Source organism: Trichechus manatus, unplaced genomic scaffold (genome assembly GCF_000243295.1).
Source record: "Trichechus manatus latirostris isolate Lorelei unplaced genomic scaffold, TriManLat1.0 scaffold00177, whole genome shotgun sequence".
In the NCBI taxonomy this organism is placed as follows: domain Eukaryota; kingdom Metazoa; phylum Chordata; class Mammalia; order Sirenia; family Trichechidae; genus Trichechus; species Trichechus manatus.
The window spans coordinates 379,258-396,981 of record NW_004444113.1 but is presented as its reverse complement, the minus strand read 5'-3'; the positions used below and the strand labels follow the sequence as shown (position 1 = coordinate 396,981).

The 17,724-nt window shown below is 47.2% G+C and overlaps 1 protein-coding gene across 1 annotated transcript in view; it reads left to right on the top strand.

The window, feature by feature from the left end:
* Nucleotides 1-17,724, top strand: part of TIAM1 (TIAM Rac1 associated GEF 1) — a 156,623-nt gene that overhangs the window by 86,168 nt on the left and 52,731 nt on the right. The window contains exon 13 of the mRNA XM_004386964.2: nt 5,348-5,572. Within this exon, the coding sequence (XP_004387021.1) occupies nt 5,348-5,572 (225 nt within the window). The remainder of the gene's footprint in view (nt 1-5,347; nt 5,573-17,724) is intronic.

The window sequence follows — 17,724 nt, the reverse complement described above, 5'->3', positions numbered from 1 at the left end:
TGTGTTTTAACTGCTAAGTCTTTTGCAGGTTCAACACTTCCAGATTTCTTCAGTAATTTGTTTGTAGAACCAGCTCTGGTCATTGCCCTCTGGACATGGTCAGGGGGCCAGTGCCCCTCTGGAAGTGGCTAGAATGTGGTGGAAGCAGGGAGAGTCTAGAGGGACACTACCTCAACCAGAGTTGCTGTTGTGGTGACTCCGGCTCACGGCAACCCCGTGTGGGTCAGAGTAGAACTATGCTCCGTGGGGTTTTTAATGGCTGATTTTTCAAAAGCAGTTCCCCAGGCCTTTTTTTCAAGGTACCTCCCAGTGAACTTGAACCTCCAACCTATAGTTGGATCTGAATAATCTGTCTGCAGTAGTCCAGCCTAAGTTTGGTTTTTGTTTATTTTTGTTAGCTGCGTTGGGCTTTCGGCTGATGGTCAGTCCCCAGGTTCTGCCTCCGCCTGGCCCTCTCCACGTGTACTGCTGTTAGCTGGATCTTGTGTTGGCTCTATTTGTGGAGTTGACGTGTTGAACCTAAATGCTTTATCTCTGTTTAATTTGGGCATGTTTGTTTTGGCCCATTGTTCTACTCCCATCATTCTGCTCTTGGAGACATCTGAGGTGGTTGTATTAGTTTCGTAGGACTGCCATGACAGATTGCCACAAACTAGATGGCTTAGAACAATAGGGATGTATTGTCTCACAGCTCTGGAGCCTGGAAGTTCAACACTGAGGTATTGGCAAGCTCTGAAGGCTGTAGGGGAGAATCTGTTCTATGCCTTTCTTGTAGCTTCTGGTTTTGCCGGCAGTCCTGGGCGTACCTTGGCTTGTAGCTGCATCACTCCAGTCTCTGCTTCCGTTGCCACGTGGCCTTCTTCCCTGTGTGTCTGTGGGTTTGTGTCCAAACTTCCTTTCTTTCCTCTTATAAAGACACCACTCATTGGCTTAGGGTCTGTCTTAATCCAGTATGATGTTATCTCAACTAATTACATTTGCAAAGACCCTATTTCCAAATAACATTTCCAGATAAGGTTCCAGGTGGACACGAGTTTTTGGTGGGACACTGTTCAGTCCAGTCCTGTTGGAATCAGGCATTTTCTTTGCTGTCATCCAAGTTTTCTACCCGATGGTACACAGAACAGCCAAGTCAAGAAAGTCAAGTGCCACCCTACTCTAGATAATTTGCATACTGACCTGTAGGTGAATGTTCTTCATGGAAACTTGCTCAAATAGCTGTAAATCCATTTCCCTGTGCCATCCTGTCGCCCACGATTCTCCATCTTGCATATTTAAATTTTGGAAATCTGTGTAGGACAAGCAGTGCTGAAACCAGAGGATTGTAGGTGAAAGAATAGTGCCCCATATGGAATGAATGAAAGTGGATCTTTCCTCCCACAATCTAACTTTAACTGTGTTTTGGGTCTTAGGCAAAGCTAATCTCATTTCATTTACTTTTCCTTTTTAGTTTTAGACTTTAAAATTTCTTTACGTTGAAAAAGTCATATGGGAAGCTGCATTTACTGCGTTTGTTTACCAAGGTTGGAAAACCCTTTAAATTCCTCTCTTCACGTGACTTGCTTAACTGCGTAGCTGATTCAGCATGTTCACTCAGCAGCTAGGGTGAGCTTTGTGCGATTTAGGTCAGACTGTGTCATACCTCTAATCAAGTCCCTTGAAGGGATTCCTGTTGGATTTTCAACAGTGGTTCTCAACCAGCGCCATTTTGTCCCCACTTCCCTGGGGGACATTTGGCAATGTCTGGAGACACTGTTAGTGTCACGAGTGGGAGATGCTGCTGGCATCTAGAGGGTAGAGGCCAAGGATCCTGCTGTACATCCCACTGTGCAGATGACACCTCCCCCCCCAGAGAATGGTCCAGCCCAAAACGTCCATAGTGCGGAGGTTGAGTGACCCTGGTTTAGAATCTAGTCCACGTCCCTAACTGTGATGATCAAAACAAACAATCAACGACAAGAAAACTCGATGCCTTCAAGTCGATTCCAACTCACGACAGCCTTAGGTGAGTCAGAGTGGAGCTGTGCTTCATAGCGTTTTCAGTAGCTGTAATCTTGTGGAAGTAACTGGACTCGAACCACCAACCTTTCAGTTAGTAGCCGAGCGTAAACCATTTGCGCCACCCGGGGATCTACTGTGGGTTATGGGCCCTGCGTAATCTTGTTTGCATCCACGTTGGACTTCATCTCCTGCAACCCTTTGTCACGTAGCCCTTCCTGTCCTCTTCACTGACGCCCTGTTTCAGCACTAGAGCATGCCAAGAGATCCCAAATGTTGCTTGCTTCTCTATGTTGGTCTCAGATGCCTGTTGGACTCCATTGCCAGTTCAGTAGGTGGAAGGGAGAGATTTATTACTTCCCCACCACCACAGTCACTACCAAGTCACCAGTATTTTCCCAAGTGAGAAAACCAGGCTCTTCCGCCAGCCTCCAGGGTGATGTGGGAGTTAATCCAAAGTGGGAGAAGTTTTGGCTTATTTGAATAACTGATGAGATGACCCCTTACATGGTGGCCAAGAGACCCCAAACAACCCCACTCCTTGAACGGGGCTGCTTTTCTGTTCTTTTTATTTCAGTTTGGTTAGACGAGTTCATTAGGAATGAGTGTCCGGTTGGTTTGGCAAGAAGACAGGGCCACCAAGATAAAAGGCTTCTCACATGGGAAGGAAAAGGTGGTTTCTGAGTGTCAGGAGCTCAGACAACAACTCTTTAACTCCTTCACAGCTTTCACCAGGGTCCAGTCAGGGGTCGTTTCTGCACTGGGTGTGTGCTTGAAAGAAAAGTTTTCCTCGTTCTTCTACCACGTTTGACCATGAGCGCTTCTGTTGATTGGCCATCTTCAGTGTGTCAAGTGCTATGCTGAGAGTTTTGTACGAGTTCTTTTATTTAATCTCATTTAACCCGTTATTCCTCTTACATATGAAGAAACTGAGGCTGGGGAAGGTTCATCACACGCCCATGGTCATGGAACTGTTATGTGGCTGTATTAGTGTCCGAGGGTGGCCGTGACAAAATACGAAGTGGATAGCTTTAAAGAACAGACATTTTCTCAGGGTGCTGAAGCCCAAGTTCGGGGTGTCCTTCAGGTGGATTCCTTCTGAGAGCTTTGAGACTGCTCCAGGCGTCTCTTCCAGCCTCCGGTGGCTGCAGGCAGCCCTTGTTGTTCCTTTGCCTCCCTCATCACTTGTATGACTCTTGTTTTTGTATTTGTCCTTCTCTTTTGTAAGATACCACTCAGAAGGGCTTCGGATTAGGACCTACCCGGCTCCCTGTGACCTTGTTTAATTTAGCTGATGATCTAAAACCAGAATATAGAGACCCTATTTCCACAAACAGGATCGCGTTCAGAAGGACGGGGGTTAGGACTTTCACCTGTTAGTTTGGGGGGACACAGTTCAATCCATGAAGACCCTGTGAGGGACTTGGTTGCTCACCGGCGCTTGGCTGCCTCCTCTCACTTATTAATACTGAGAATCATTAATGGAGGTCTCCCCCTGCATTCATTTCCTATGCTGCCATTACAAATGACCGCAAACCGGGCGGTGAAAACAATAGACATTTATTCTGTCACAGCTTTGGAGGCCAGAAGTCCAAAGTCCCGGTGTCAGCAGGGCCGTGCTTCTTAACGGGCTCTAGAGGAGAGTCCTTCCTGCCTCTTGCAGCTACTGGTTGCGCCGTGTGCCCTTGGCTTTTGTCTGTGTGACACCGTCTCTGCTTCCGTCTTCACGTGGCCTTCTCCTCTTCTGTGTGTGCCCTTCTCTGTGTTTCTCTCATAAGGACACTTGTCACTGGATTTAGGACCCACCCAGATAATCCAGAATGACCTCATCTCAAGATCTTTAGTTTAATTACATCTGCAAAGACTATTTTCCTGAATAAGGTCACATTCACAGGTTCTGGGACACGGACATATCTTTTTGGGGGCCATCATTCTCCCCACTACCCACTGCTGTCGAGCTGATTCTGACTCATAGCGACCCTGTAGGACACAGTAGAACTACCCCATAGGGTTTCCAAGGAGTGGCCGGTGGATCCTTCTGGTTAGCAGTCGAGCTCTTAACCACTGTACCGCCAGGGTTCCTTCAACTCCCCTATTCCACCAGTTCATGGTAGGCCTGGAAGTTCTTTTAAAAAGATCTCAGAGATGTTTTTAGTTTTTAAGTCTGTTCTTCTGTTTGACCTTATCTTACTTCCTCTAATATCTAACCAACAGAATTGTCTTTAAGAGAGTTTAAAAAAAAAAACCTTGCTTTTCACATGTGGAAATTTTGTGTTTTCACTTCAGATGCTCTGATGCCAAGGTCCTGTACCTAAAAATGGGATGGTCAACTTTCCAGAATTCCATAATTTCACTTTCTTGTTTTGGAGAAAAACATTCTTATTTTTCTTCCATTCCGTTCCCACCCATCGTGTTTCTTGGAATGTTTTATGATAAAAGTTGATTTCAGGTATTTTGTAAACCCAGGCAGAGGGTGGCCAGGGTGTGTGACTCACCCAAGTTGCGACTCCTTTCTTAGCTGAAAGAATACTTTATTTCCTTTCATGTCATTCCCTGACCTCTCACTTTCTCAGGCTGTTGAGTTTTCTTTTCATACTGCTTTGAACTTCCCCATGGGGCAGTCACAACCTTTTGTTCTTCTAGACTGGACTTGTCTGTGGCTATTCCTTCAGATCACAAACTGTGGCAACTCTCCCAGCATGCTTTGCAAAAATAGGAGAGCCTCTGGGGACCTCGCAAGAGATTCACCCCAGGGCCCTGAAGTGGTAAAACAAAGGGCAAGAAATGAGAGCGGTTGCTTCTGTCAACTGTGGTCTGTCATTGTGTCTAGAACAAGATGAGCTCACTCCTGTAGTCTAGTGAGAGGAGACTCAAGGCGTCTGGGTTCCACAGACATGACCAGTAGACGCTGGGCTGTGCCACACACGTACACTGTGGTGTGAGCGTGTACAAGACATACTGATTTCCTTCTTTTCCCCCTCAGAACTGTAGGAGGATAGCCAGAATTAGCATTTGGGAAGAGAAGTCTCCAGATGCTTAGAACACGTTCAGATATATGTGAAGGAAGGGGTGACTTTGTTTGGTCGTTGTATTCAGGGTGGGATAGGCACGCTGTAACATTTCAGTCTGGAACCTTCTGAAACCGAGGCCCACGTTGTCAGTCAGCAGTCACTTGTGAGCTCCACAGCGTCTGTTTGCAGCACCTGGGGCTATGAGGCCGGGAGCTGGAAAGCTTGTTGTAGTCTGCAGCAGAACTTCTGAGGTGTTATGATCTGATGTGATGATGCTTTTTTTTCCCCCTTTCTTTCTTTTTTTTTGAAATTAAAAGATTTCCGTCTTGCGTTGGCAGGCCTGAAGGCGGGAGATGAGATTCTCGAGATCAATAATCGTGCTGCCAGTACCCTGACCTCCTCCACGCTCAAAGATTTCCTCACGCAGCCGTCGCTTGGCCTCCTGGTGAGGACCTGCCCTGAGCCGGCCGGGGGTGCCGAGCTGCTGGAGAGCCCGCCCCACCGCCTGGACGGCCCGCCGGACCCCAGCGAGAACCCCCTAGCCTTTCTCACCAGCAACCCAGGTATCACTGCTTGGGGCATGGGGGGCGCATCTGAGCTCGGCCCGGCCAGGGACCGGGAGGTTTAACGTGCTTGGGTATTTAGGTGGCCGGCCTGGGTGTGCCCGGAGGTGTGAAATGTGTTTGCAAGGTACGCTGATTTCTGAGTGTGAACCTTCCATCGGAATCTCAAGGGACAGAGAACTTTTTTCGCTGTGAACGACTGCTTTTCTAGAAATCGGCCTGTCACATGTGCAAAGCTTTGTAATTATAATGCTGCTACTTTTGTCATTTTGGAGAAGCCACTGTCTCTTGGTTTTGGAAAGAGGCGGACGCAGAGCTGGGAATTATATATATAAGATGCTCAGATTCTGATTCCTGCCCCTGCCGTCCATGTCACCCTCCCCCAAACCACCCACCCCTGCTCCCCGTCCTGTGTGAGAGAGGACAGGGGCTGGGCTGCCCAGAGTGGGCTCCTGTCTGAAGCTTGTGTCCTGTGTACTGTCTCTCCTGGGCTCCTCCCACCTCAAGTCTGCAGGAGAGCCCTGCAGCAGAACCCCCTGCCTGGCCCCATCTGCTGCTCTTCCTGTTTATACCTGTCCTCCCTCACCTCCTGGCCACCTTGTGCTCCTTCTAAAAGCAGCAGCTTGAAGGCTCCCTGCGCTGGGAAGCCTTCCTGGGCGCCCACAGAGCTGGCTCCCCCTGTCTCCCCACAGGACCCTGCAAACATGCGTTCTTCTCTGCTGCCTGGTGTGTCTCTTGTCTGAGTGTGTTGCCCGGGCTGGGGTTACGTTCCCTTGGTCTTTATCTCCTTGGTCTTAGCACATGGTCTGCTGCATGGCTCCCGTTCTTGTTCAGCCAGGGAGTGTGTGGACAGGTCAGCCACAGGTCGATGCCACATATTTCTCCACGACCTGGTTCCAGATTTTGGGTTGATTTAGGAAGTCAGCTGGAGTTTTGGAGATACTTTCCCTTTGCAAGACATGGGTTAAAATAAGTCCTCAGTTTCAAAGTTTGAGAGTGGGTATTTCAGGTACTCTTGCTCTGCCATCATTTTTCAAATGACCGTCTGAGGCCCGGCTTCCTGTGAAATGTTAAGGGCTGTAATGGTTCATTCCTCTGCTCAGTGGTGCCCTGGAAGAATTTGGCAAGTCAGAGCTTCAGACAATCGAGTGTACTTGTTACCATTGCCTTCCGGGCTGGTGACATCGCTGTGGCACCCACGTCCTCCCAGATCCTTTCAAAATGGCTCCAGTGAGTTGTGTACCCTGAATAAAAGGGAATCCAGACCATGAGGAAGGAGCCCTGGTGGTGCTGTGGCTAAAGTGATCGACTGCTAACCGAAAGGTCAGGGGTTTGAAACCAATAGCAGCTCCACAGAAGAAAGATGTGGCAGTCTGCTTCCGTCAAGATTTACAGCCTTGGAAATGGGGTCACTGTGAGTTGGGATGGACTCCATGAAGACTGTTCTTCTATGTGACCAGAAGATGTCAGGCTTGATCCCTTAAAACTCAGCTAACAGCTGCAGTTGTTTCTGTAATGGGTTTGAACGAAGCACATTATGCTAGGTTAGATTACTTCAAGGGTTTTGGCTTAAGGCCTGGATGTATACTACAAACTAGTGTGTGCTCGTCTTTCATTGTCCTGTCTGAGCCCTTTCTGTGGACTGTGGATATAGAGCAGGGCTTGGCAGATTACTGTCCACAGGCTATAAATCCAGCCCCTCTGCCTGTTTTTGTAAATAAAGTTTTATTGGAACATAGTCATGCTCTCTTTTTGTGTATCGTCTGTGACTGCTTTCCTGTTAACATGGCGGAGTTGACTAGTTATAACAGAGATTGTATGTCTTGCAGAGCTGGAAATGTTCACTACCTGGCCCTTTGCAGATGAAGTTAGATGATCTCTGATATAAAGCATGACTGAAATTGCTCACAATTTATTCCTTTAACGATTGTTGTTGTTGTTAGGTGCTGTTGAGTCACCCTGATTCACTGCAGCCCCATGCACAGTGGGCCTCCGGGTGAGGACCTGCCCCCAGCTGGAGGGGGGAAGCAAGCTGGAAGGGGCAGGAAGCTAGAGGGAGGGGTGAGCTGGAGGGGGGAGCGAGCTGGAGGGGGCATCGAGCTGGAGCGGGGAGTGAGCTGGAGGGGGCAGCGAGCTGGAGGGGGCAGCGAGCTGGAGGGGGAGTGGAGCTGCTGGAGAGCCTGCCAACGGCAGCTGACAACAACAACATCTTTTAACTTGTTGCAGTGGTCACAGTCATTCAGATTGAAGTCTGCTCAGTCTTTGGTAATCGAACGGGTTGAAGAAGGAGGCATGAAAGTAAAGTCCTGGTGTTTATTTTCTTGAAACGTTTCTAAACTGGCTTCAGAATTAGTAAATTCTAGAAGAATTCTCAAGTGCCGTCTGCAGGCAGCACTCTTGTGGCGGCTGGATAGGAGAAGCCTGGGTGTCAGCTTGCTGCTTTCTGGAAGCTTCTGTTTCTGGTTTCCCATTTAACAGTGAAAGATGAAAGGGGAGGCAAGTAAACAGGATAAAATAACCTGGAAGATTGCTCAGTAATGAGGCAGAGATAAAGCGCTGTTCAGAGGCAGCTGTAGATAAAATAGAAAACAGTTAAAAAAAAAATTTTATACAAAGAGCAGGCTGGACCACAGCCTTAGTCTAAATTTAGAAGTAACTAAAAATAAGAAACAGCCCAAGTGGCAGGTTTGAGATTTGATGTAGGCACTGTGCTAAGATGGCCATCTTCAATGTTTGGCCACCTTGAGAAGGCTCTGTGGTGTCTCAGGGCCACGGGGTCTACTTACTTGAGCCTGTGAGGCCTGTACTGCCGGAGGCCAGCCCAGCTGAGCTCCACCCCAGCTCTCCCTGTCATGCAAGCCCGCATAGGCCGGCCTGGCAGACCCTCCCTGAGAACCCTGATTGAAATGTGTGATTCATTTTCAAGGCTGGATTTTTCTGAAGCCCTTCCCCATATGGCAGGTGGTTTCTCTCTGTGTAGAAGCATCACAGCCCTTTGGCTAAGAGTAGGTTCATTTTTCTTGGGACCGAGTCCTCTTTCTCTTCCTTTAGCTTCATGACCTTGAACAGGTTGCTTAATCTCTCTGCACTCCAGTGTTCATACCTGTAAAATGGGCTTCATACTATATAGTTGTGAAGATTTAATTAGTTATATAAAGTAGAAGAAGCCCTGATGGCACAACAGTTAAGCCATTGGCTGCTAATCAAAAGGTTGGCAGTTTGAACCTACCCAGCAGCTCCGTGGGAGAAAGACCTGGAGATCTGCTTCCGTAACGATCATCGGCTAGAAAACCCTATGGGGCGGTCTGCTGTGTCACATGGGGTCACAGTGCGTCGAAATCGAAGCAGTACACCTAACAACAACGGTGTGTAAAGCGGAGTCCCCGGGTGTGGTGCAAATAGTTAAGTGCTCAGCTACGGATGGAAAGGTTGGCAGTTGAAATCTACCCAGAGGTGCCTTAGAAGAAAGGCCTGGCAATCTCCTTTCAGAAGGTCACAGCCACTGAAAAACCTCTGACACACAGTCCTACTCGGGCCCACACGGGGTCGCCATGAGTGGGAACCGACGGGATGGTTTTGGTTCATGAGTGAAGTGTTTGGATCGTGCCTAGCAAGTGCTCAGTAAATGTTATAAACCCAAAACACAGTCTGGTATTGGGGCATGAACATTCTCTGGCTTGTAACCTGAGGCTGCTCATGTTTGACCTTCTCACTGCCCTCTACTCTTGCTTAGTCTGCACCGGGTGAATTGTCTGAGAGCTGAATTTGTGAATTACACCTTACTTAAAGGATTTTCCTTTGCCAAGCGGAAGAGCGGAAATGCATTCTGTAGGTCTGCAGTGCTGAAAGAGCCGGCTCCTTTACAGACGTCATGGTCACTTGGTCTGGAGTGGGGCCGGGTATGTGTTTGTCGTGGTTGCTTAAAATAACCTTGTGTGTTTCTAAAGCACAGCTAGGGTGGGGAGCAACTGCCTTAGGACTTAGATCGCCGACTCTTCCTGGGCCATTGAGCCCCTTCTTTTCTCTGTTGGTGGAAATGATAGGTGATTGGAGTGTTGGGGTCATACGCAAGCCTTCTGTAGTGGCGTTGGTGGATAGATAACATCTCGTGACCTGCTTCCCTGAGATTTTTGTGATGACAACTCTGTTAGGTGGGCCTGGAGTGTATCCCGAGTTCTCCTGTTCTGGTTAGAAGGAAGTGTGAGTGGGGTGCCCTGGTGGCTTGGGAAGCCAGGCTTCTGGGTAAAGAAGTGCCACCCTCAGTCTCCTCTCCTTGGTCGTTTGCCACCTATGAGCCCCGTTGCAATCTTACTACAGATACTGTCACCACTGGTTTTGTACCTGCCGGTGGGAGAACAGAGGGAAGGATGTTCGGGAAGAAGGGGATAGTCCCTTCCGTGCTGTTATTCTAGAACATCCTTGGAGCACAGAGGAAGCTGGAGGAGAAAGAGGCACAGCAGTGTTTGTACTGGGTTTCTAAACGGCTCTTTACCCTTCTTGTCCAATTTATTTTCAATACTGATCTCAGCTCAGGTCAGGACTTTTCAGCAGTGGCGCTGTTGATAATTTAGGCCAGGTAATTCTTTGTTGTGGGGGGCTGTCCTGTGCACTGAGGTTTAGGAGTATCTCTGGCCTCTACTCACTGTTGTTGGGTGCTATCGAGTCGATTCGGAATTCTAACGACCTCATGTGACAGAGTAGGACTGCCCCCTAGGGTTTCCTTGGCTGTAATCTTTTTAATTTTTTTTAAAAAATAATACTTTATTGTGTTTTAGGTGAAAGTTCACGCAGCAAATTAGGTTCCCATTTAACAATTTTTATACAAATTGTTCTGTGACATAGGTTACAGTTTCCACAACGTGTCGGTATTCTCCTTATTTCCATTCTGTTTGTTCTGTTTCCATTGCTCTAGCTTCCCTTCCCCTCCTTGCCTTCTCACCTTTGCTTTTGGGTAAACATTAACTGTTTGATCTCATATAGTTAATTGTTTAAGGGAGCACATTATTCATAGGTGATATTGCTTATTATGTAAGCCAACCTATTATTTAATGCCCACTGTTTTTTGACTTCATGATTTTACCTCTTTTCTTTTATTAAAGTTTTATTGAAATGTAGCATACATATAGGAAAATGCACAAATAATAAGTGTACAGCTCAATGAATAGGTCACCTGGATAACCAACACGCAAATCAAGAAACAGAAGGTCACCAGAATCCCAGAGAGCCCTGAACTTCCGATCGCTTTTTCTCAGGGGTAACTTCCTTGCTCTTCTGCCACCACAGTCCATCCAGCTCACTTATCAGTGACTCTTGCCCCCCATTCAGACATTCACTTAAAATGAGAGCGATGGAGATGGACGGAGAGAGAGAGATGGGCTTGTTCTAAGAAACCCATTGCCATTGAGTCAATTCCAACCCATGGCGACTTCACAGTACAGAGCAGAACGGCCGCCACTGGATTTCCAAGGCCGTAATCTTTATGGAAGCAGACTGCCACATCTTTCTTCCACAGAGCAGTTGGTAGGTTAGAACCACCCATCCCCTGGCCAGAGCTCAACCACTGCACCACCAGGGCCTCTTCTAAGAAAGGTGCTGTGTATTCTTAGTCCAGTAGCTGGATGTTTGCAGTGCCAGAAGGAAAGACTGGATAAGTCTCTGTGTTTAGTTTCCTAGCTCTGTTTAAAGTGGGTTCATGGGAGGCCCAAAGCTGAGCATTCATGGTAGGGCTGATATCTACCATTCAGTGCAGATAATACCTTACAGACGTTAACTGATTATTTCATGTGGCACCTTCCCTAGCGAGGGGTAGGTAAGTATTATCATGTCTGCTTTATAAACTGAGTTAACAAGCATAAAGAGATGAAGGCTGCTCCCATAGTGGGAGTTTGCCCAGTGAGTTGCTGCCTTCTCTGGCACTTTTGTGCCCAGTGGATCTTTAGGTTGCCTGGCCTCCTCCTTCATTTGTTCATCTGTTCATTCACTTATTCATTCATCAAACATCTGTTGAGCTGTTTTTCAGCTACTGTGCTAGGCTGTGTGGAGGATACTAAAATGGGCACAGCCCGGTCTGCTGGGAAGAGAGTAATTCTTACAGAAGTGGGCAGGCAGGTGATGGCAGGTGTGTGACCCAGCAAGGATGAGACAGCGGGGACTGATGACAGCTGTAGCAGGCAGGAGCGTGCCTGCCCTACCTGTTTTTATAATGTGTAACTGTCCAAACCAATGTGTCTGTGATCAGGATTCCACAAACAGCCAGTTGGCAGGACCTCCTAGAGGAGGAAAATATTAAAGTGCATTTGTACAGCGTGGCGCATGCTGTGATAGTTATAAACATGATGTAATGGGAACACAGAGACGGAAGCTGTTCCTTGTGTCAGAAGGACCGAGGAAGGGTGTCAGAAGTAGACAGAAGGGAACCCAAAACGGAGGCAGGAAGGCCTTATAGACAGATTTACGATCATAAAATCTTGGCATTTGAAGCCAAGCGGAGGCCCATTGGCTGTAATCTTTATGGAAGCAGATTGTCAGGTCTTTTCTCCTGCAGAGTTGCTGGGTGAATTTGAACCACCAACCTTTCTGTTAGCAGCCAAGTGCTTAACTCTTGTGCCACCAGGTCTCCTGACTCCAAGGTTGTGGCAACAAAACCCCCACCCCAAGTTTTGCCAGCCAGAAATACCGCCAGACATTGCCAGATGTCCACTGGGGGACAGAATCACCCCAGTTGAGAACCACTGGCTTAGTTTGTTTAGAAAATTTACCTGCATCTGGGAAGTGAACATGGTGAACACCGACATAGGAAATTGAATCTAGATCTAAAATAAAATTTATGAAAATGTGTTTTATTAAAAACATTTATGAGAGAATTTCAACACCACAAGTACTGTTTGTTGACATCTTTTTTCTTTCTTTCTTTCTTTCCTTTTCTTTTTGGGACAAGGATAGAGGGAAAGAACAAGTCCTTGCTTGTTCTGAATGCTGACTGTGTCCGCAAATGTGAGTAAAACCGTTCCAATGTAAGGTGTTGCTCACTGCAGTGAACCATTGAAACAAAGACATTTCAGCCAGTAATCGTGCAAAACCTCAAGTTTTATGTACGTTACAAGAGTCATGGGAATCCCTGGGTGGTGCAAACGATTAACGTGCTTGGCTGCTAACCAAAAAGTTGGTGGTTTGAGTTCACCCAGAGGTGCCTTGGAAGAAAGGCCTGGCAATCTACCTCTGAAAAATCAGCTATTGAAAACTGGAGAATTGTTCTAATCTGACACAAATGAGGTTGCCACGAGTTGGAAATGAGGTGACGGCAACTGCTTTTTTTGGTAAGAATCATAGTTCACCTGGCATCAGTGGTGTCTTCCCAAGGCTTCCAAACATGTCATTGTCTGTCTCTTTCTGAATTCTTTCATTCAGGCTCCGATTCATGGTACTTTGTGGTGAACTCAGCTCTACTATATTTTTCCTGTAATTCCACTTGAACAGTTGGGGTAAAGCAGGTGCTTTTGTTTAGCTCAGTGAATAGCTCTCAGTATTTCTGTGGTAAATGTGCCAGAGCCCAGTGGATCAAAGTTGCTGCTGCTTTGGAAAATGGGTGTTCCCTGAGGCTGAGCTGGAGAGAACTGAGTACCTGTGGGTAACACCAGGCCCATAGCATATGAAGGCAGTTAGGACGCAGGTTGAATACTCAGAGTCAGACCCCTTGATATACTGCAGGCATATCTGCCTGATGCTCCATGGGAGATTGCACTCCGTGGTGAGCACAGATGTTCCTGCTGCAGGAAGCAGATTAAAGGCGCATTTTCTTGTGACAGGAAAGGAAGCCTCCTGCGATGGCCTTGGTTCAGAGAGGGAGGGATTGTGAAGCCCTGAGCGCGGACAGAGCCTGTTCTGTACGGCACCTGTGAAATGGGAGGGTGATGTTCCCTGGAGTTTGTCCGGGAGTGAGGTTCTGAAGACAGAAGCCCATCAGGCAGCAGGGAGGGAAACTGCGCAGATTTATCTCCTCCAGACAGAATGGTCCTGTCCTCCAGGCTCTCTGAAGTCCCACAGACCCCAGGCAGCACGTTTGTCGATAAAATTCGGAGCCATGTGCGCTGGATAAACCATGTGTGTGATGCTTGTTGTCACACCGTGTACACGCGGCTGCTTCCCGAAGCCCTGCCTGGGGATCCGAGCACCTGCTCTTGACCTCTGTCTTAGTCATCCAGTGCTGCTGTAACAGAAACACCACAAGTGGGGGCTTTAACAAACAGAAGTTCATTCTCCCACAGTCTAGGAGGCTAGAAGTCTGAGTTCAGAGTGCCAGCTCCAGGGGAAGGCTTTCTCTCTCTGTCGGCTCTGGAGGAAGGTCCTTGTCATCAATCTTCCCCTGGACTAGGAGCTTCTCTGTGCAGGGACCCCAGTTCCAAAGGACATGCTTGGCTCCTGGCGCTTCTTCTTGGTGGTATGAGGTCCCCTGTCTCTCTGTTCGCTTCTCTCTTTTTATGTCTCAAAAGAGATTGACTAAAGATACAACTTAATCTTGTAGATTGAGTCCTGCCTCATTAACATCATAGAGGTAGGATTTACAACACATAGGAAATCACATCAGATGACAAAATGGTGGACAGTCACACAATACTGGGAATCGTGGCCTAGCCAAGTTGACACATATTTTTGGGGGACACATTTCAATCCATGACATTCTCCCTCCAGATGTGGTAGATGACCCAGTCAAATCCTGTGCGTGAGAAAACATGCTGGTTCAGAGCGCGCGAGCCTCTCTCCGCCTGTTCTTCACATCTGGGTAGCGTTTTTGTGTTTTTAAAGAGTTTCACGTACTTTGTATGATTTGGCTTTCACAAGAAGCTGATAGGGTCAGTGAGGCCTGTATCTACAGTTTCTGTAGATGTTAAAATTGCTGTCTATAGGGGAAAAAAGAAAATGAGATTTTGTGAAATTCAGCAGGTAAGAAGTTGTTTCTATGCCAAGTTAAAGTTCTGTGTTTCCCCCTTTTAAAATAGTGTATATTTAGCTTTTCCTCAGTAGCCATGGTCTTCCTCCTCCACCCTTGTCCTTCTCTCCCTCCGCCGCCCCCACTTCCTTCTTCTTCTCTTGGTCTATAATGGCTTCGTTTGTGTTTTGGGGCTTTGTTGGGGAGTTGAGTGGGCAGTGACACTGATTGTATATACTGTAGGGTTTCTGTGGCAATGGTGGTTCAGTGGTAGAGTTCTCACTTTCCATGCAGGAGACCTGGGTTCGATTCCTGGCCAGTGCACCTCAAGCGCAGCCACCACCTGTCTGTCATGGGGGCTTGTGTGTTGCTGTGATGCTGAACAGATTTCAGCAGAGCTTGCAGATGAAGACAGACTGGGAAGGAAGACCTGGCAATCTGCTTCTGAAAATCAGTCACTGAAAATCCTGTGGATCACAGCAGCTGGATGCCCTTGTGCGTGGGGTTGTCATGAGTTGGGACTGACTCAAGGCAGCTAGCAACACCGTGGAATTCTTAAGCTCATGTAACGGTAAAATGAAATGTAAACTTACTTCTTTGTACTTTCCCCTCATCTCAGCATCCCTACCCACTAGTGGGTGTGGGATGTACTAGTTGAGAAGGTTTTCGAAGTCACAAAAACATTATCATAATGTGAAAATAATTTAAGAGGGGAAAAAAATGACCTCACCCATTCACCACAGTGGATTGTATTTAAAGCATTTTTGAGACACCCTATATGTCCTGTCCCTGGGCGGGGCCTCAGCCCCACTCCATACTTACGTGTTTTCTGGATCTGCCCAGCCCCATGTTCATACTTCTGTCTGTTTAGAGTCTGTGCTGCTCTGCTCCTGGATTCTAAACGTTTAGTGGACACCTCCTCTCTGCAGGGAGTGTGCTGAGTGCTTGGGGGTACAGTGGGGATCACGCAGGCAGTCCCTTCCTTCATCCGCCTCTCAGCCCAACTTTGACTTCTTCATCTCTCTGCTCGTTAGCAGACTGACTGCCTGTGTGCTCCTGGCAGGTAAATGGGGGAAGGAACGTCCGGGACAAAGAAGGTCGTCCAGGACAAAGAAGGTCGTCCAGGACAAAGAAGGTTGCTCCTTCAGAGTCTGTTATCAGAGGGAGGTCCTTGTTTGTAGAGAGGAAGCTAGAGAAGGAAGTTGCAGAACTGTGTCTGTGTGCAGTGTCCAGAAAAAACTCGACAGTGTTACCGTATAAGCCTGTGAAGCTGGGGGGTGAACAGAGACAGCCTGGAAGACTGGGAGGAGACCATGACTCATCCTACTTGAATCCCTTTTTCCTACCATGCTGATACCTCTCCTCAGCCCTCTGGGCATGCGCCACTGTCAACTCCTCCTCTGTGGCTTTTTTGATTACTAAATTCCCCCTGATAATTGGCTGTCTATTGCTGTGTTATGATTATTGGTTATCTGTTTTGCTTGGGGGGCCCTGGTGACACAGTGGTTAAGAGCCTGGTTGCTAACCAAAAGGTTCGCAGTTTGAATTCACCAGCAGCTCCTTGGAAACCCTATGGGGCAGTTCTTCTCTGTCCTATAGGGTCGCTATGAGTTGGAATCGACTTGATGGTAACAGGTTTGAGTTTTTTGATTTTTATTTTACTTGGATCCATAATCAACACCCATGGAGGCAGCAGTCCAGAAATCAAATGATGTATTGCTTTGGCCAAATCTGCTGCAAAAAACCTCTTTAAAGAGTTAAAAAGCAAAGGTGTTACTTTGAGGGCTACGGTGCGCCTGACCCAAGCCGTGGTATTTTCACTTGCCTCGTAAATGCATGCGAAAGCTGGACAATGAATAAGGAAGACCGAAGAAGAATTGATGCCTTTGAATTACGGTGTTGGCAAAGAGTATTGAATATACCATGGGCTGCCAGAAGAACAAACAAATCTGTATTGGAAGAAGTGCATCCAGAATGCTCCTTAGGTGAGACTTTATCTCATATACTTTGGATGTTTTATCAGAAAGGACCAGTCCCTGAAGAAGGGCATCATGCTTGGAAAAGTAGAGGGTCAGCGAAAAAGAGGAAGACCCCTCAATGAGATGGACTGACATAGTGGCTGCCACACTGGGCTCAAAACATAGTAATGATTGTGAGGATGGTGCAGGGCTGGACAGTGCTTCATTCTGTTGTACGGTGGGTTACTATGAGTCTGAACAATAATTTCTGTGTGCCAGACCATCCCCAAGCAACCATTTTATTGGCTCACTGTTCTGTGGGTAAGCAATTTGGACCAGGCTCTGCTGGATGGTTTTCTGTTGACCTTACCTGGGGCCGCACATGTAGCCACATCACCTGGGAGCTTGACTGGGGCTGGATGGTTGAAGATGGCCTCACTAACATGTGTGGTTATTGTTTGGCTGACACTCTCTACTTGAGGTCTCTCATCCTCAGGACCGCTAGCTTGGGGCTTCTTCATATTTTGGGCTCAGGGTCACAAGAGGGTGAGATGAGGACTTCAAGGCTTCTGGAGGCCTTAGTTCAGAATCCACATATTATCACTTCTGTCACATTCTATTGGTCAAAGCAAGGTACGAGGTTAGCCTAATTTCATGGGGGTGGGGACAGAGAAATAAGGGTCTGTGCTTACAGAGATGAGGGGAGTCATCACAGCCATCTTGACAAACCATCTACCACAAGCTGTACTGCCCTTTCTCTCTCTCCTATTTCATTTGTTCTTGTCATTAGTTAAGTGTGGCAAGCGTGGCAAAATGGGGTCCAGAAGAACCTAGGCTTTAGAATCAGGGATACATGGAGTTTTTCGTAGGTAGGAGTTCTTCTATATTCTTGATGTTACTATTTTGCTAGTTATATGTGTTAAGTCTATTTTTTCTCATTCTGTAACTTGTCTGTTTGCTTTGTGGTGCCTTTTGATGGACAAAGTTTTTAATTTTAGTAAAATGTAATTTTCAATCTCAGATGACTTGTTCTTATTGTATCTTGCTTAAGAAATCCTTCTCTCCCTTGAGATAACAAAGGTTATATTTTCTTCTAAAAGATTTGCAGTTTTGGCTATTCACATTCTATTTTCTACCTTCCTGGTATTGATTTTTGAAATAGTGTGAGTTGGAGCCTGTCATGGTTTGAATTATGTCCCCCAAAAAATGTGTGTATCACTTAGGCTAGGCCATGATTCCTGGTACTGTGTGATTTTCCTGTATGTTGT